The sequence below is a fragment of the Neoarius graeffei genome, chromosome 19 (assembly GCF_027579695.1).
Source record: "Neoarius graeffei isolate fNeoGra1 chromosome 19, fNeoGra1.pri, whole genome shotgun sequence".
In the NCBI taxonomy this organism is placed as follows: Eukaryota; Metazoa; Chordata; class Actinopteri; order Siluriformes; family Ariidae; genus Neoarius; species Neoarius graeffei.
Window position 1 is genome coordinate 20,050,511 of NC_083587.1, and position 17,878 is coordinate 20,068,388.

At 40.4% G+C, this 17,878-nt stretch overlaps 1 protein-coding gene across 2 annotated transcripts in view; it reads left to right on the top strand.

Annotated features, from left to right (window-relative positions):
* The window catches only part of spata13 (spermatogenesis associated 13), a 50,117-nt gene extending 33,170 nt beyond the window's left edge, over positions 1 to 16,947 (top strand). For both annotated transcript variants that reach the window (XM_060899809.1, XM_060899810.1), the window contains exons 8-14: positions 4,743 to 4,928; positions 7,116 to 7,295; positions 7,604 to 7,836; positions 9,571 to 9,700; positions 11,206 to 11,578; positions 16,156 to 16,230; positions 16,347 to 16,947. In XM_060899809.1, the coding sequence (XP_060755792.1) occupies positions 4,743 to 4,928; positions 7,116 to 7,295; positions 7,604 to 7,836; positions 9,571 to 9,700; positions 11,206 to 11,578; positions 16,156 to 16,230; positions 16,347 to 16,525 (1,356 nt within the window). In that variant the 3' untranslated portion in view covers positions 16,526 to 16,947. The remainder of the gene's footprint in view (positions 1 to 4,742; positions 4,929 to 7,115; positions 7,296 to 7,603; positions 7,837 to 9,570; positions 9,701 to 11,205; positions 11,579 to 16,155; positions 16,231 to 16,346) is intronic.
* The last annotated feature ends 931 nt before the right edge of the window (positions 16,948 to 17,878 follow it).

Genomic DNA, 17,878 nt, shown 5'->3' on the forward strand with positions numbered 1-17,878 from the left:
CCTTTGTGACCTCGCTGACTATTACATGCCTTGCTCTTGGAGTGATCTTTGTTGGCTGACCACTCCTGGGGAGGGTAACAATGGTCTTGAATTTCCTCCATTTGTACACAATCTGTCTGACTGTGGATTGGTGGAGTCCAAACTCTTTAGAGATGGTTTTGTAACCTTTTCCAGTCTGATGAGCATCAACAACGCTTTTTCTGAGGTCCTCAGAAATCTCCTTTGTTAGTGCCATGATACACTTCCACAAACATGTGTTGTGAAGATCAGACTTTGATAGATCCCTGTTCTTTAAATAAAACAGGGTGACCACTCACACCTGATTGTCATCCCACTGATTGAAAACACCGGACTCTAATTTTCACCTTCAAATTAACTGCTAATCCTAGAGGTTCACATACTTTTGCCACTCACAGATATGCAATATTGGATCATTTTCCTCAATAAATAAATGACCAAGTGTAATAATTTTGTCTCATTTGTTTAACTGGGTTCTCTTTATCTACTTTTAGGACTCGTGTGAAAATCTGATGATGTTTTAGGTTATATTTATGCAGAAACATGGAAAATTCTAAGGGGTTCACAAACTTTCAAGCACCACTGTATATAAAGGATATTACATGGCTGAGCAAAAATATGAAGTTTATCTTCGAGTGGTGAATGTATACATCATGAGTGAACGAAGCGAAAGAGTGAAATGTTTTCAACACAAGAAGATAAACTTCATATCTTCGCACCACCTGCAATGTTCTTTATATTATATGGACACATCCACAAAAAATATGCAAGTTAACGAAAGGAATTTTAATTTTGAACCGGTTCACCATTTTGACAATGTGCGTCTAGCCAGCAGGAAAACACTGGGAGTGATGTCATTGGAGTGAAATATCGGGAAATACGCCACTCAGATCTGCAGTGTGTTTCATATGAAAAATATGAGTTTTTCAACACGAGAAGATAAACCCCATCTCTTCAAGCCAGCATGATTTTCTTTTTATTATACTGACACATTCACAAACAAAAAGTCCTCAAATTTATCAAAACAATTCATCGATTTCCTCACGAGTGACTGATAGAGATTTATGTCCTGGTTTTGGTTCTCCATGTCCTGGATGGAGCTCGTATGAAAAGTATGAGTGGTATATTTCCCAGTAAAACAGGTGTGTGTGTGTGTGTGTGTGTGTGTGGTTTTCCCCAAAGCGTTTTACCGTATCGGGCCCGATACGCTTGCTCTGCCTGCCGATATGCTTAGTCGCTTTAGTTAAAATCCGATACGCTTAGATTTATACCGATACGTTAAAATTCCTACCCACAAGTAACTAGATACGTAGAAGAGCAAATAGCAGATCCATTTACATATTGATTGATAGTTGTGTTAAACAAGCGGTCTTTTTTTTTCCAATGTTTGTGTTGATTCTGTCAAAGTAATATGTCCGCGTGGTATGATGTAAACAAACTGTAATCTGTTGGCTGTGTCAAGATCACATGTTCAAACCGTCCAATAAAAACATGGAAAGAAAACGTCAGACATCCCAGAATTTTCCGATTCATTATAAGCGCTCTCATTGGCTGCCGATGTTGTCCCCCGCCAGACGGACAAAGCCGACTGATTTTAATCACAAAAGTTTGATCTAGTCTATTATCATTATAGCTTCGATCAAAGATTGGTTGACTAAATGTCAGCAAACACATGAGTGATGGCGCACAAAACCAGACAACTGTCACGACAACGAAAACGTCGTCACTTTTGATCACAGCTCAAAAAGCACAACTACTCTGTCCACCACCATGACGCTGACAACTGGCACTACAGTGTCTACACCAGCGTTCTCTCAGTGCCAGAATTGATCAGGCCTGTGATCGTCCTTCTCACCATCTCTCTCCTCTGTGCTGGAGTCGAGCTGACTGACCGGATACGTCCTTCCTGTGTCCAAGGAGAATTAATCTGCTTTAAAGGAGGAGAAAACTTAATTCATTAGTTTGGGTTTGCAGAAAGATTATGTGCTTATAAACACTCTCACGAAGTGAAATTGTCCAAATGTGTCAAATACAGCATCATTTCAAATAATAATCATAAGCAGTTTTGGCAGTGTGATGTCACTGGGATCCATTTAACAAAAGAAGGCTCCGGATTATTCTTTCGTTAAAGGCTCACAGTGACATCACACTGCCAAATACGCTTATCATTATTATTCGCAATTATGCTACATTTGACACTTATTAACACAATCTCTTCATGAATGTTTTTATAAGTACATAATCTTTCTGCAGACTTAAATGTATGAATTAAGTTTTCTTTTCCTTTAAATATGTTTTAATCTTAATCTAGTCCATTTAATAAAGTGCCAAAATTTAAACTTTATAATATGCAACTGCCTTACTTTTCTTTTCAGTGCATCTTAGTTACACATATTACGGTAATTGCATCAGAAACATTGTAAGTCATTACAGTTATAGTAAAACAGCAACTTATTTTAAGGTGGCAGGTCTTAGGTTCAGATCCCTTTGTGATCAACAGGAGGTCGTGATGATCGAGTCTCTTCACTGGGTTGCATAAGACGGAGCAAACCACTGGTCATATTTTCATGCACATTTTTATTACAACACAACTTGATCATAGATAATTAAGTGATCCCTGTAGATTTTCAGTTGATCATATACCTCAATAATCTATAACAAAGCAGTTTAACTTGCATGTTGAACTTTAAGGTGAAATTTCAAATGTGTATACATTAACTCATTCCCTACGGCAAGCCGCTGACAGCGGCTCGGCGAATTTTCCCATTCCCTACGGAAAGCCGGTACTATCAGCTTTGGTGACGTCGTACGGAATTCCCTCGGAAACTCCCATAATAAAGCAGTACACGTGAATTTGACCAATCAGAGCTGTAGAGGACTGCACATAGACCACATTTGGATATTATAATTAGCGGGAAACCCGTGTAGGGAAGGTTTATTATAGCAGGGATAGACTGCTATAATAAACTCAACAAAAATAAAAACTTTACACTCGTTTCAAAGTCAATAATTTGAACATTTTGGAAAATAGGTTTGAAATAACGATTGTATTCAATTATCTTGTCATTAAAGATGCTATAGCATACAGATCATGTTTGTCATGGAATCGGTTCCACCGGAAATGCGACGACAATGTCCATGATCAAAAACTGTGAGTCACAACTTAATGAAATCATGTCAATATCGGGTGTGTCCTCCATGGGCGTTCACAACTGCGATACAACGTCTCCTCATGGATTGGATGATGCGTCTGAACACAGCTTGGGGAATGCGCCGCCATATTTGTACCAACATGGCACCAAGCTCCTGCAAGTTCTGTGGAGGGTTCCAGTGGTTCCTGTGGTGCCAGTTTGATGGAGATGTGTCTGGAGATTATGGATGGTCTGTCGACTGCATCCCATAACCCTCGCAACGTCAGTGACGGATGTTCCCGTATTCAGCATGCCAATGTTTGACAGTCGTGGCATTGCAAATTAACGAATAATTAACCATAAAACCTTGTTTTTCTGAGATGACACTCTACTCTGCTACCGTGAGATCAATTGCACGTGTATCAATAGGTCACGTCACTTGTGTCACGTGGAAACGTGATTTTAGCGTGCAGTGCTCTCGCACGTGCTACATAGGCCCGACCAGTAGAATGAATGTGTGACGTAATGCCCTTGACAATGCATTTAACCATAATCACAACAAGAACTCTTTCAAGAAAAGTTTCTAAACACTATTTGAAAAATAATGAGTGTCAAGTTTTTATTTTTGCTGAGTATATTATGACTGATGCTTGTGAAACCTACCTACTTCAGAATTATACAAAAACAATTCCATATTTATAAAGGATGGGTTTCAAGGACACGGTAAATGTATACTTTCTACCTCTAAAATAATTTGTTATGGAGATGGAGACATTTAACTGAATGTACCTATTAAATTCGTGATTTTCACAAAAAGTATTCCATCAAAACGTCATCTCATCTCATCTCATCATCTCTAGCCGCTTTATCCTTCTACAGGGTCGCAGGCAAGCTGGAGCCTATCCCAGCTGACTACGGGCGAAAGGCGGGGTACACCCTGGACAAGTCACCAGGTCATCACAGGGCTGACACATAGACACAGACAACCATTCACACTCACATTCACACCTACGCTCAATTTAGAGTCACCAGTTAACCTAACCTGCATGTCTTTGGACTGTGGGGGAAACCGGAGCACCCGGAGGAAACCCACGCGGACACGGGGAGAACATGCAAACTCCACACAGAAAGGCCCTCGCCGGCCACGGGGCTCGAACCCAGACCTTCTTGCTGTGAGGCGACAGCGCTAACCACTACACCACCGTGCCGCCCCCATCAAAACATGACTGACTGAAAAAAATTGAAGTATTTCGTAAGGAATGAGTTAATACTATTTAGGTCAGAAATCATTGAAACACTGGTAAAATCTATCCTATAATTGTGTATCTAAAACCTCTCCGAGACCCTGAAAATGCACCTGAGAGCATCTATTTTCAAAAATGTTTCCGGCGGGGCATGCCCTCAGACCCCCCTCTAGTTTCACTTCACGCCTTTTGGCGCTCGCTTTCACACCGTTGGCGCTCAATTGTCTGTGTATTATCATGCCAGAATTTAGGGCTTTAATTTTTTTCTGGGGAAAACGCTGATGTATAATATTCCCAGCTTTATTTGGCATTTCATGGAAAGTAAGCCTGGTGTCCTTTTGTCCTGTAGGTGCGTGTGAATCAGGAGGACTCGGCCAGTGACAGCGTGGAGAACTCTCCAGAACAGCAGGAAGCTCTTTCTAAAGAACCACACAGCCAGACCTCCGAGAACCGAGAGCAGATGAGGGCTAATGTGGTCCAGGAGATCATGAACACTGAGCGCGTCTACATCAAACACCTCCGAGATATCTGTGAGGTGAGCTGCGTTTCACATCGCGCTTTAATCAGGCCTGATTATGTCGAGCTGTTTTTCTGTACGTGTTGTACAATATGTTCAGTCATTATAAGTGTCCTTACGCTGTAGATTCTGAATTAATTGTTTATATATTCACATGCCTTGTGAACAGTTGTGTGCAAAAGTTTACACACCCTTAATACAAAATTAGTCTTCCTTTCTACCAAATAAGACCTGTGGTAGATTAGATTTATTTGTCCGTCATAAAATAATTCCTGGGATATTGTCAGACATCCCACCCGATTCTCCACCTAACTTTCACTGGGCTTTATTACAATTATTACAGTACTAAAATACATTTTAAATAATATTATACAGCAGAGTGTATACATTTTGGACACTACTATTTTTGTATCTGAGCTTAAAAGCAAAACAGATGCAAAGGCCACACCCACAAGCAACAATAATCTGAATTTAAGGTCAAGATGCACCCTGTTATATACAATTCTATAAATTGTGTATGAAGGATTGTCTTGTTGTGGGCAGCACGGTGGTGTAGTGGTTAGCGCTGTCGCCTCACAGCAAGAAGGTTCTGGGTTCGAGCCCCGTGGCCGGCGAGGGCCTTTCTGTGTGGAGTTTGCATGTTCTCCCCGTGTCCGCGTGGGTTTCCTCCGGGTGCTCCGGTTTCCCCCACAGTCCAAAGACATGCAGGTTAGGTTAACTGGTGACTCTAAATTGAGCGTAGGTGTGAATGTGAGTGTGAATGGTTGTCTGTGTCTATGTGTCAGCCCTGTGATGACCTGGCGACTTGTCCAGGGTGTACCCCGCCTTTCGCCCGTAGTCAGCTGGGATAGGCTCCAGGTCGCCCGCGACCCTGTACAGGATAAGCGGTTACGGATAATGGATGGATGGATTGTCTTGTTGTGTCCTTAACTGGAAAATTCAAGAACGTTTGGTAGCTCATAAGCCAGCTCTTTTTCACGCTGCATTACAAACACAAAGATGTATTTTCGCTAAGTAAAATGAATGGGCAAATTGTGCATGATCGTAAATAAGAAAGTGAATTTAAAAAATAAGTTCAAAAGTTTGCATCTACCTTTAAAACGGTGTCTCTTTGCAGATAATAAAAAAAAATTATGTGCAGACAAGGAGCATCATTTACTCTCAGCATTACCAGAAACCGTAAGAACAGGAACACTTCCTGGCAGAGTATAATAATAAGTAGCTAACGTTAACTCAGCACAAGTTGAATATCTGATCCTATTGATTGTGTTTAAATGCCTTCTGGCATCTCAGTGAAAATTTCTCAGATTCTGATTGTGAACTGATTTTGATTGTGAACGTATTCAGGTTTAAACCTTTGCACAGCAATATTATTTTATCTCCCTGAGCAACGTTCAAAGAAGATCTCGGAACTCAAACCTGGCTTGTTATTTCACAGTTCATCAGCATGAATCAGTTAAAAGACAAAAATCTTGCTGTTCCATAATCTTTAAACTGCCGTTTAAAAAATTAAAAAAAAAAATTTAAAAATAAAGATGCATTTATGAATATTTAAAAAAATATATATGTATAAATTGAGAATAAATAAATTCTCTGTTTTTATTTTATCATTTAAAAAAACCTGCAGTGACTTGCCTGCTTTTAAATGATTTTTGAAGAGATGTATTCGATGATCCATATTAATAATGCCATTTGTTTTTACCTCCTTCTTCAACAGCACTAACTACCATTGCATGACTTCTGTTTCGCTTGGAGAGGCATTGTGTTATGGAGGAAAAATATTTTATGATTTCTGGTTTATGCTGTACATTTAAAATTTCATATTATTTGAAGTCGTGCTGTATTAGTAATAATAGAAATAGTAGTAATATTTGTTGTAGCTCTGTCCTAGAATGTCGTCATTTGTTACGATAATAATCACATGTTTAACTTGATGACACAGTGACTCAGTTAAGGGATTTATCTAAAACCATCATTTTGTCTAATCCTTGTGAGATAAGTGTGCATGAATCACAGCACGATTCTTTCTCAGTGTGCATTTTTCACATGGAGCGCTGTGTGGTTTCTGCTCACTGCTGCCCCCTGAAGGCCAACCCCTGAAATGGGCATGCTCACAAGAACCTGTGGAAGAACTTAGGATGGCGTACCTTTTCTCTTCACTGACCGGGTTTGTTTCATAAGGTGTGTGTGTGTGTGTTCGTTCAGGGTTATATCCGCCAGTGCAGGAAACACCTGGGCATGTTCACGGAAGTCCAACTCAAGACCATCTTCAGCAACATCGAAGAGATCTACAAGTTCCAAAGGACGTTCCTGAAGGATCTGGAAAAAAATTATGACAAAGAAAACCCTCATCTGAGTGCGATTGGGTCGTGCTTCCTTCAGCAGGTACATTTTTTTAATGTTTTGTCTTATTAAGAGAAGTGAGTGAAGGTGAAGGGATGACTGTTTATAGATGCTATAAGGCAAGTGAGAACTTTTCCTAACCATTGAATATAACTACACACAGTTTACTGATCAGTTTTCCAAAACTACTTCTTGGAAATCCACCTTGTGGTTGTTTTTATAAAAATCTGAAACCGTCCACTCGGTGTACAGAAGGCTTTGGCTTTTGGATTTTTGTTCTGCTTGCTGTGTGTTAATTCTCACTCACACTACTGACCCTCACACTCTCACATTCTGTCCTCCTCCATCAGGGTGAAGGTTTCTCCATTTATTCAGAGTACTGTAACACACACCCGGCGGCGTGCGCAGAGCTGCAGCGACTGATGAAGCAGGGACGCTATAAGCATTTCTTCGAGGCCTGCCGCCTCCTGCAGCAGATGATCGACATCTCCATCGCTGGCTTCCTGCTCACGCCTGTGCAGAAGATCTGCAAATACCCGCTTCAGCTGGGCGAGCTGCTCAAATACACACCTAAAGACCACAGGTAACACACACACACACACACACACACATCTGCTTTACCAAACACAGTCATTTCAGACACTCCTATTTGGTTAAAGCAGATCAGGTTTTTTCATACAGCTGTGATTTTTTTTTTTTTTTAAATAATTTTAAAATGCTGTATTTTTTGTTCCATATTAAATAAAGCAGCAACAAAACCAGTGGCATAATGTGCCGTTTTTAAGACAACAAAGATCCCCTTAGCATTAATGTATTTTTTTTCATAGATTCCTTATAAATGATTACAATCAGTTTCTTTTAAAATAAATCTTTAACCTGATTAATAAAATAAAAGTTGTTTATGTTTTTTTTTTTTCACGGTGCAGTTTCCATCAAATCCTGCACTCTGATTGGCTGCCAGTTACGGACCTCTGACGACTCGCTCGTTCACAACAACAACAAACATAGTAGAATTTTTTGTCAGCATTTTTTTTTTTTTATAAGATGTACAAGATTATCAAAAAGGGCGGCACGGTGGTGTAGTGGTTAGCGCTATCGTCTCGCAGCAAGAAGGTCCGGGTTCGAGCCCCGTGGCCGGCGAGGGCCTTTCTGTGCGGAGTTTGCATGTTCTCCCCGTGTCTGTGTGGGTTTCCTCCGGGTGCTCCGGTTTCCCCCACAGTCCAAAGACATGCAGGTTAGGTTAACTGGTGACTCTAAATTGACCGTAGGTGCGAATGTGAGTGTGAATGGTTGTCTGTGTCTATGTGTCAGCCCTGTGATGACCTGGCGACTTGTCCAGGGTGTACCCCGCCTTTCGCCCGTAGTCAGCTGGGATAGGCTCCAGCTTGCCTGTGACCCTGTAGAAGGATAAAGCGGCTAGAGATGATGAGATGAGATTATCAAAAATCTTATAAATTTTTGCCAGTATTTCTCAGGAGAATAGCATTAATTTTACAGCATGGATAGTGATAGTGTTCACAGCGAAAGCGAGTTTCACTACCCTGAGGAAGAAAAAATAAAAGAAAACATTTCAGGAGAAAGCTAAAAACCTGTAATTTGCTAACGCCAAGCAAAAACATGGCTGAATCCTGAATGACTCCTATTTGTATAAATAGGGGACTACATAGGCGGCAAAATGTAGTTTTTTTTTCCTGCCATGGAAGTGCACTTGTATACCGAGGAGGAAGCCATTTGCATTACAGCCGTGAATGAGGATTCAAAATGGCGGCTCGGCTTGGTTTTCCCTTTCGGACGCTCTCGTTTTCTGTTAGAATTTGGTAAAGAAAAAAATAAATATATTATTTACCAGCTTAAGGTCGGTCTGTATGGTGAAATACCGTGACCTCGGCCCAGAGGGCCTCGCTCAGTACTTTCAAGACCTCGGTCACGGTATTTCACGGTACAGACCTCCCAGCTGGTAAACAACATATATTTACTGGACAGGAAAGTGCTCAGGTTACAAAATGCACTCGCACAACTGTTAAAATAAGATAAAGCTGAGAAGTTGATTTAATGCACAACATTTGCCTAAATCATGACTCCGCTTTAATTTCTTAATAAAAAGCCTGATTTTATGTATTTAATGTTAGCATTGTAGCACCTTAAACATGACAAGATGACAATATTAGTGATATGCAACATGAATATTCAAACATAAGTATTTTTTCTATACATTTGTAAATACAGGGGTTTATTTAACAAGCAGCCTGTAATACAATCTTATTATCATGTGCGTATAGTACATGACTGTTTTTATACATAAATGTGCTTGCTTCAGTGACTACGAAGGTGTGTGTAAAGCCTATGAGGCGATGAAGAACGTGGCCAGTCTGATCAACGAGAGGAAGAGGAGGCTGGAGAGCATCGACACCATCGCACACTGGCAGGAGGCCATCCTGCACTGGGAGGTGAGGACGGACCGCTGTTGTCTCAGCTGCACCTCAGCGTGAGGGAGTCATACAACTGTCTGACTTTTTCACTCCGCAGCTTGTTTGTTGGAAAAAATTCTGCTGAAAAGGCCAAACATGACTCGAGTGTAGTTTCAAGTCAGGATATATCTGAAGGGGCTCCCACCATCTTTTTTGTTTGTTTGTTTTGTTTGTCTTTGAATAAATAAATACGCCTAAATGTGTCCAATTTCATGTAGATTTTCTACATTTGTAAAAATGTTTACCCTTTTGAAAGGTTCGATATAGAATACAACAATAGTGTTTTCCTATCAGAAAGGGCTTTATTTATTTATTTGATTTGAGTTATTAGACGAACCCTTCAAGGGTATATCAAGTACCAGGTCAAAATTTGGCTAAAGGTTTAAAGTCTGACAGTTTCTCGGTTTTAAGAAGACAATTATTTTAAGTTTGTTACACACACTTATCCACTCTTATGCGGAAAAATGTTTCTTTGTGCATTTTTACAGCTTGAGTTGATAATTAAGGAGAATTCAGGTTCTGTGGACAAATTAGATAGTTAATCAAGCATAAAACTATTTATATGTTGACTTAATTTATTTAGGGTTGTTTTAGCATTGGTTAAATGCAAACCTACAACTTGGTATTATAAGGTTCTGTGTCATTGATTCATAACTGAGATGGAAACTTATTATGCCTTACAATACATATGAATATTCAGTGTGATTGATGTATATCATTTCAACCGTATAAAATGTTCTAGTTCACTAGCTTACATGATCACTGTTGTATAAATAGTATTTTTCTATCCACATTCACTGGATATGAGCAATCGTGTGCTCTGATTGGCTACTCTACTGCTAGGATATCAGCTCATATACTGTGAGTAGAGAAAAACAAAATGGCAGAGCGTGTTACTGAACCAACTGAGGACGAAATAAAAACTCTATGCAAAAACAACCCCCCCCCCCCCAAAAAAAAAGCAACAAAATATGGAATAAAAGTATTTGATGGTAAGAACATATCTTTTTTTTTTCAAGAATTATTATTATTATAGCATTTTTCACAAATTGCCCCTGTCATTTCACCAGTTTGTTTACATTCTAAATGGAAATGATTTTGTTAGATGTTTTGTATAAAGGTTTTATTTATTGAATTTGCAAAAACTAAAAATGCTGTTTCTCAAAATCCAGTGAATGTGGATAGAATAGTTATTCCACTCACTCACTGTACATGGATTATAGCCAACTCAGTGCTACGTGCCTCGTCAGCCATCAGCTCATGTACGACTCAATTTCGCAGAATAACTGTTAATTAAAGAATAATTCCGTGCTCAATACCCTCAGCTGTCCACCAGGGGGCAACGTCACTGAGAAATGTACATGTATTGTAGTGGGACCTTGTTGCCAGTGATTTTAATACATTTATTACAACTGGATTCAGACCGTAACCTCAAAAATGTGAACAGAATAAATATGGCCTGCAATGCTTGTGTTTTTCATCAGGGTGAAGATGTATTATCACGGAGCTCTGAGCTTCTCCATTCAGGTGAGCTGATGCGAGTGCTCCGTGCCGGGAAGACGCAGCAACGCAGCTGCTTCCTGTTTGACCATCAGCTGGTCTTCTGTAAAAAGGACATTCTATGGCGGGACCTGCTGCACTATCGTGGGCGCCTGGACACGGACAGCGTGGTGCCTATGGATCTGACTGACGGACGTCACTGGGACTTCGGCATGCTGCGAAACGCCATCGCCCTGCGCAACCACAACACGCTGGAGGTGCTGTGTGTGCTGAGTTGCAGGAAAGCCCAGGACAAGCAACTGTGGCTCAAGGCTTTCAGTCAAGAACGCAGACGTGTGAAAGAGGACCAGGAGATGGGTGAGTCTCACGGCAAGACTAATCTGAGAACATAGAGCCTTTTTTTTTTTTTTTTTTGAGTGAAGGTGTGGTGTCATTGTGAAGGAGGCGTGGCCTTTCGCTCATCAAAACTAACCTTAATTGCAATACTAAATGACATTGTCTCATCTCATCTCATTATCTCTAGCCGCTTTATCCTGTCCTACAGGGTCGCAGGCAAGCTGGAGCCTATCCCAGCTGACTACGGGTGAAAGGCGGGGTACACCCTGGACAAGTCACCAGGTCATCACAGGGCTGACACATAGACAACCATTCACACTCACATTCACACCTACGCTCAATTTAGAGTCACCAGTTAACCTAACCTGCATGTCTTTGGACTGTGGGGGAAACCGGAGCACCCGGAGGAAACCCACGCGGACACGGGGAGAACATGCAAACTCCACGCAGAAAGGCCCTCGCCGACCACAGGGCTTGAACCTGGATCTTCTTGCTGTGAGGCGACAGCGCTAACCACTACACCACCGTGCTGCCCTAAATGACATTGTACTGCATCATATCAATATATGTGCAGTTATAGGAAAATCTTCACTTCAGGGTGGTAGCAGTAACTCTGTTTCATTACATCACCCCATTGCTGATTATTTTCCTGTAACAGCATGTCCCCAATTGTTTTATTCCTATTATGTATTAAATGTCAGTCCAGGTAGTTTATTCTTATCTTATATTGATGTACAACCCCGATTCCAAAAAAGTTGGGACAAAGTACAAATTGTAAATAAAAACGGAATGCAATAATTTACAAATCTCAAAAACTGATATTGTATTCACAATAGAACATAGACAACATATCAAATGTCGAAAGTGAGACATTTTGAACTTTCATGCCAAATATTGGCTCATTTGAAATTTCATGACAGCAACACATCTCAAAAAAGTTGGGACAGGGGCAATAAGAGGCTGGAAAAGTTAAAGGTACAAAAAAGGAACAGCTGGAGGACCAAACTGCAACTCATTAGGTCAATTGGCAATAGGTCATTAACATGACTGGGTATAAAAAGAGCATCTTGGAGTGGCAGCGGCTCTCAGAAGTAAAGATGGGAAGAGGATCACCAATCCCCCTAATTCTGCGCCAACAAATAGTGGAGCAATATCAGAAAGGAGTTCGACAGTGTAAAATTGCAAAGAGTTTGAACATATCATCATCTACAGTGCATAATATCATCAAAAGATTCAGAGAATCTGGAAGAATCTCTGTGCGTAAGGGTCAAGGCCGGAAAACCATACTGGGTGCCCGTGATCTTCGGGCCCTTAGACGGCACTGCATCACATACAGGCATGTTTCTGTATTGGAAATCACAAAATGGGCTCAGGAATATTTCCAGAGAACATTACCTATGAACACAATTCACTGTGCCATCCGCCGTTGCCAGCTAAAACTCTATAGTTCAAAGAAGAAGCTGTATCTAAACATGATCCAGAAGCGCAGACGTCTTCTCTGGGCCAAGGCTCATTTAAAATGGACTGTGGCAAAGTGGAAAACTGTTCTGTGGTCAGACGAATCAAAATTTGAAGTTCTTTATGGAAATCAGGGACACCGTGTCATTCGGACTAAAGAGGAGAAGGACGACGCAAGTAATTATCAGCGCTCAGTTCAGAAGCCTGCATCTCTGATGGTATGGGGTTGCATTAGTGCGTGTGGCATGGGCAGCTTACACATCTGGAAAGACCCCATCAATGCTGAAAGGTATATCCAGGTTCTAGAGCAACATATGCTCCCATCCAGACGACGTCTCTTTCAGGGAAGACCTTGCATTTTCCAACATGACAATGCCAAACCACATACTGCATCAATTACAGCATCATGGCTGTGTAGAAGAAGGGTCCGGGTACTGAACTGGCCAGCCTGCAGTCCAGATCTTTCACCCATAGAAAACATTTGGCGCATCATAAAACGGAAGATACGACAAAAAAGACCTAAGACAGTTGAGCAACTTGAATCCTACATTAGACAAGAATGGGTTAACATTCCTATCCCTAAACTTGAGCAACTTGTCTCCTCAGTCCCCAGACGTTTACAGACTGTTGTAAAGAGAAAAGGGGATGTCTCACAGTGGGAAACATGGCCTTGTCCCAACTTTTTTGAGATGTGTTGTTGTCATGAAATTTAAAATCACCTAATTTTTCTCTTTAAATGATACATTTTCTCAGTTTAAACATTTGATATGTCATCTATGTTCTATTCTGAATAAAATATGGAAGTTTGAAACTTCCACATCATTGCATTCCATTTTTATTTACAATTTGTACTTTGTCCCAACTTTTTTGGAATCGGGGTTGTATTCCAGGATGACACAGTATCCATATCTCTGTTGGTGATGTGATATTACAGGAAAATAATCAACAACGGTGGTGTGATGAGGCTCAACACGACAGAGTTACTGTTATCACCCCAAAGTTGATTGTTTTTCCAAAACGGCAATGTTGTGATGTTCGCGAACGAACTGATTCTCTTGAACGGCTCCTAGGCAGGAACGATGAGAACCGAGTCTCGAGCTGGGGGAGCTGTTCTTTCTGTCGTTCTTTTTCTGTACTGTGTTTCAGATGAAAAAGCTCCTCCTTTACTCCTCCTCCCTTCATTGAGTTAGGGAAAGGTTACGGTGAGGGCACAGTGGTGCCTGTTTGTCTGATATGCAAATGTAGCTATCAGACAAATAGGCACCGATGTGACATCGGGGAGTGGGAGGTGGTCGTCAGAGCGCAGCCCGTTGTGGTCATGCTGCTTTCACGTGCGTTCTCCAGAAAGAAAAAAAAAAACCCTGCATGGCTCTGTTTCAGAGTAGTTAATTGGAGAATTGGAGGGTTGGGGGGTTGAGCAGGTAGCTGGAAGAGCATCAGCCAGACATCCAACAGCAGATGCGGTCATGGAGGTGCGGGCCTACCTGGAGGAGCCTCTTCTACCCAAGAATGAGGATCCCCTCAAGTGGTGGGAAAGTCGAGCTCCTGTCTACCCCAGGCTTAGCAAGCTGATGGTGAAGAAGCTGTGTGTTGTGGCAACTTCAGTTCCCTCTGAGAGGATCTTTTCCAAAACTGGACAAATCATCTCGGAGAAGAGAAGTCGCCTCAAGCCCTAAAAGGTTTGAGAACTTGTGTTCCTTAATGCAAATTTGCCCAAGGACAAGAAGTAGGCTAAACAGCATTTGCCTTTTTATTTATTCAAGTTTTATCTGTTTGCCTAATAGTTCAAATTGTTTTGTACATAGTTTATAATGTTGTTGTGTGATATTAATGGGAAATTGTGATATTGTGGGAAAACTACTTTGCACGGACGTTCATTTAATTTATTCTGTCGTCATTTTGTTTGTTCTATTTTTGTGTATTTTATTTATTTATCTGTTTGTCTAGTTGTATCTATTTTTCTAATAATATATTTTTTGCATTAATAGTTTTTTCCTGTTAAAATAATCTTGTGTTCTTGTTAACTTTATCTGTTTATCTGACTGTTTAGTTGTATCTATTTTTGTTACAATTTCAATATTTTTAATAGAAAGTTTTTTTTCTATTAAAATGTTCTTGTGTGATAACTAGTTCTTGTTATATTTATTGTAGTTGTATATATTTTGTATCTCAGACTTAAATATTTTTGTAAAACAAGTGTTTTTCTATAAAATATTCTTGCGTTCTTGAGTGGGTTCTTTTTTTTTTTTTTACAGAAAAGCCGTTCTGCATGGACATTCATTGAAGCCCTCATTGTTTTTTAATGGTTATTTATGAGTGTTTAGGGGTTACAATAATGTAAGTCTAGGTTGCTTTATATAAAAGGTATGTCCAGAAATATTGATGTCACTGTCTAAGCAGAGGGATCTGGCTTCTTTAGACGCTGTCTTCTTAAAACTGAATAAATATTTAAAAAGAGCCAAATGAGCCAGTCTTTTGAACGGCTCTTTTCAAAGAACGGATCACAAAGATGCGGATCCCATCAAAGAGCCATAAATCCCATCTCTACAAAACGGTGCTTCTTAAATTTTTATTTTTCTGACACCACAGCAGTTTGCCGTAAATAACATTTTTTTAAACTTATTAAAGAATGACCGATCATGCTGTTTATCTGTTTATAGTTACATTAATTGTTGTGGAATGTCCATGAAAGTTCTCGTTATCACTTATGTTATAGCAACTATAAGCAGTCATTCTCTAACTTTCTCTTGAAGTGAAGAACAACAACAAAAAAATGCAGCTTGTTGCAGAGAAACCGCAAAGGTTTACCTTTGACTGTTACCAAGCATTGATACTGGAGACTCCTTACAGAAAAGCTAAATAAACTTCTCTTTTACCATATCAATGATTATACAGTACATTTAAAAAAAAGTAATATTTATTATTAGGCTTAATTTGTGTGGAACGTCCATCATACAGGTCACTGTGTATGAGGCTACATATAATAAATAAGATACCAGCACTATTGTCAGAGTTGCTGTTCGAGAAAATTAATCAACCCCTTCTGATCATAGAGAACGGACACTTGAATAGTGCTGCTGTGGTCTAAATAATAAGTTAATACTGTATGAGGATATAATGAACTGTTCCTTGTCTCACAGGAATGGAGATTAGTGAAAGCCAAAGGAAGCAAGCGATTCAAAATGCCAGAAAATCAAAGCAAGGCAAAATTAAAAGTAAGATCAGTGTTCTCTCTCTCTCTCTCTCTCTTTTTAAATAAATAGTGCTATGTAATATTAGCCAAGGTGAGCTAACATTGTGTGTGTGTGTGTGTGTGTGTTTTCTCTCCCAGATATAAAATACTCAGGTCACCCAGTGCCTCATCATCAACTCTTACACCCAATCCACCAGCGCCACATCACTGTACCGACCAGTATCCCTCAGCAGCAGGTCTTCTCTTTAGCAGAACCCAAGCGGAAACCTGCACATCTCTGGTACACGTTCACGCGCAATGCCCTTTTCTGGAAATGACCAGAAAAATTAAAAAAACTTGATATTTTTTAAAATGATTATATGAAGAAGTTCCTCATACAGCCCCGGTGCCAATGTGAAGGACAACAGAGAACAACAAATGAATGGAGTGTGTGTGTGTGTGTGTGTGTGTGTGTGTGTGTTGGGGAGGGGTGAGAGATTGTGTGTAAATCTTTGGTACCAAAAGTGTTCATGCTCTGTGTGTTTGTGTGTTCCTGGTGCGGTAACGGTGATGCTTGTATCAGATTTTGTATCATTCTGTTCACCACATCAAGACGACAGTGATGTGTATTCATTGAGCTTGTTGTATAATTTTATAAAGGTGAGGCTGGAACCTTTTTTAAAAGTTAGTCCTAACTTTAGAAAAGTCAGACATTGCACTAATAACCTCATGTTCTGTAAATAAACACTTACAAACAGTACACCTATGAAAGTGTACAGCTCTGTGACTCTGTGCTCATGTACACTTTATTTTACACCGTTCCCACACACCTCAAGTCATCTCAAATGTACACAATCACCTTAGACATGTTGGCTGTGTTAGTTTTGCACTGAGGATAATAACCAACAAGGAATGGAAGTCTATCGTTTTATTTAAAACTGTCACAACCGAGGAGCACAGAGCAGCAGCAAGTATTTAAGGGAGGGGAAAAAAGATTACATCTAGCAACGTACAGTTTTTCAGTTTGTCTCTGAAGAAATCCTTCACATTTTATGCACAACCGTGGAACAAATGGAAAAGGTTCAAAGTGTTTGTGATGCAGTGCTCTAGATGGTTCCCATACATGCGAGGAAACACCATGAAGTGCCCTCTAGGATGCCCATCTAGTACAGAATATGATAGAGTGCACTTCATGATGTTTTCTCACACATGCTGTAGAATCACCTTAGTAGAGATTGAGATGCAGTGCCCTATAGGTGCATGAGAACATGACAAACTGCCCTCTAGGATGCCCTCCTATTGGAGAGTACATGATGCAGAGAGCACTCCATGATGTTTTCTTGCACATATGGGCACCCTTGTGGAGAATGTGATACAGTGCCCTATAGAGTATTCCTGTGGATGAGGAACCTTAATGCTGTGCCATCTAGGATGTCCAACCAGTGAAGAATGTGATGCAGTGCTCTGGATGGTTCCCGTACATGCAAGGAAACACCATGAAGTGTCCTCTAGGATGCCCTTCTAGTGCAGAATATGATACGAAGGGCACTTCATGATGTTTTCTCATGCTGTAGAATCACCTTAGTAGAGATTGAGATGCAGTGCCCTATAGGTGCATGAAAACATGACAAACTGCCCTCTAGGATGCCCTCCTATTGGAGAGTACATGATACAGAGAGCACTTCAAGATG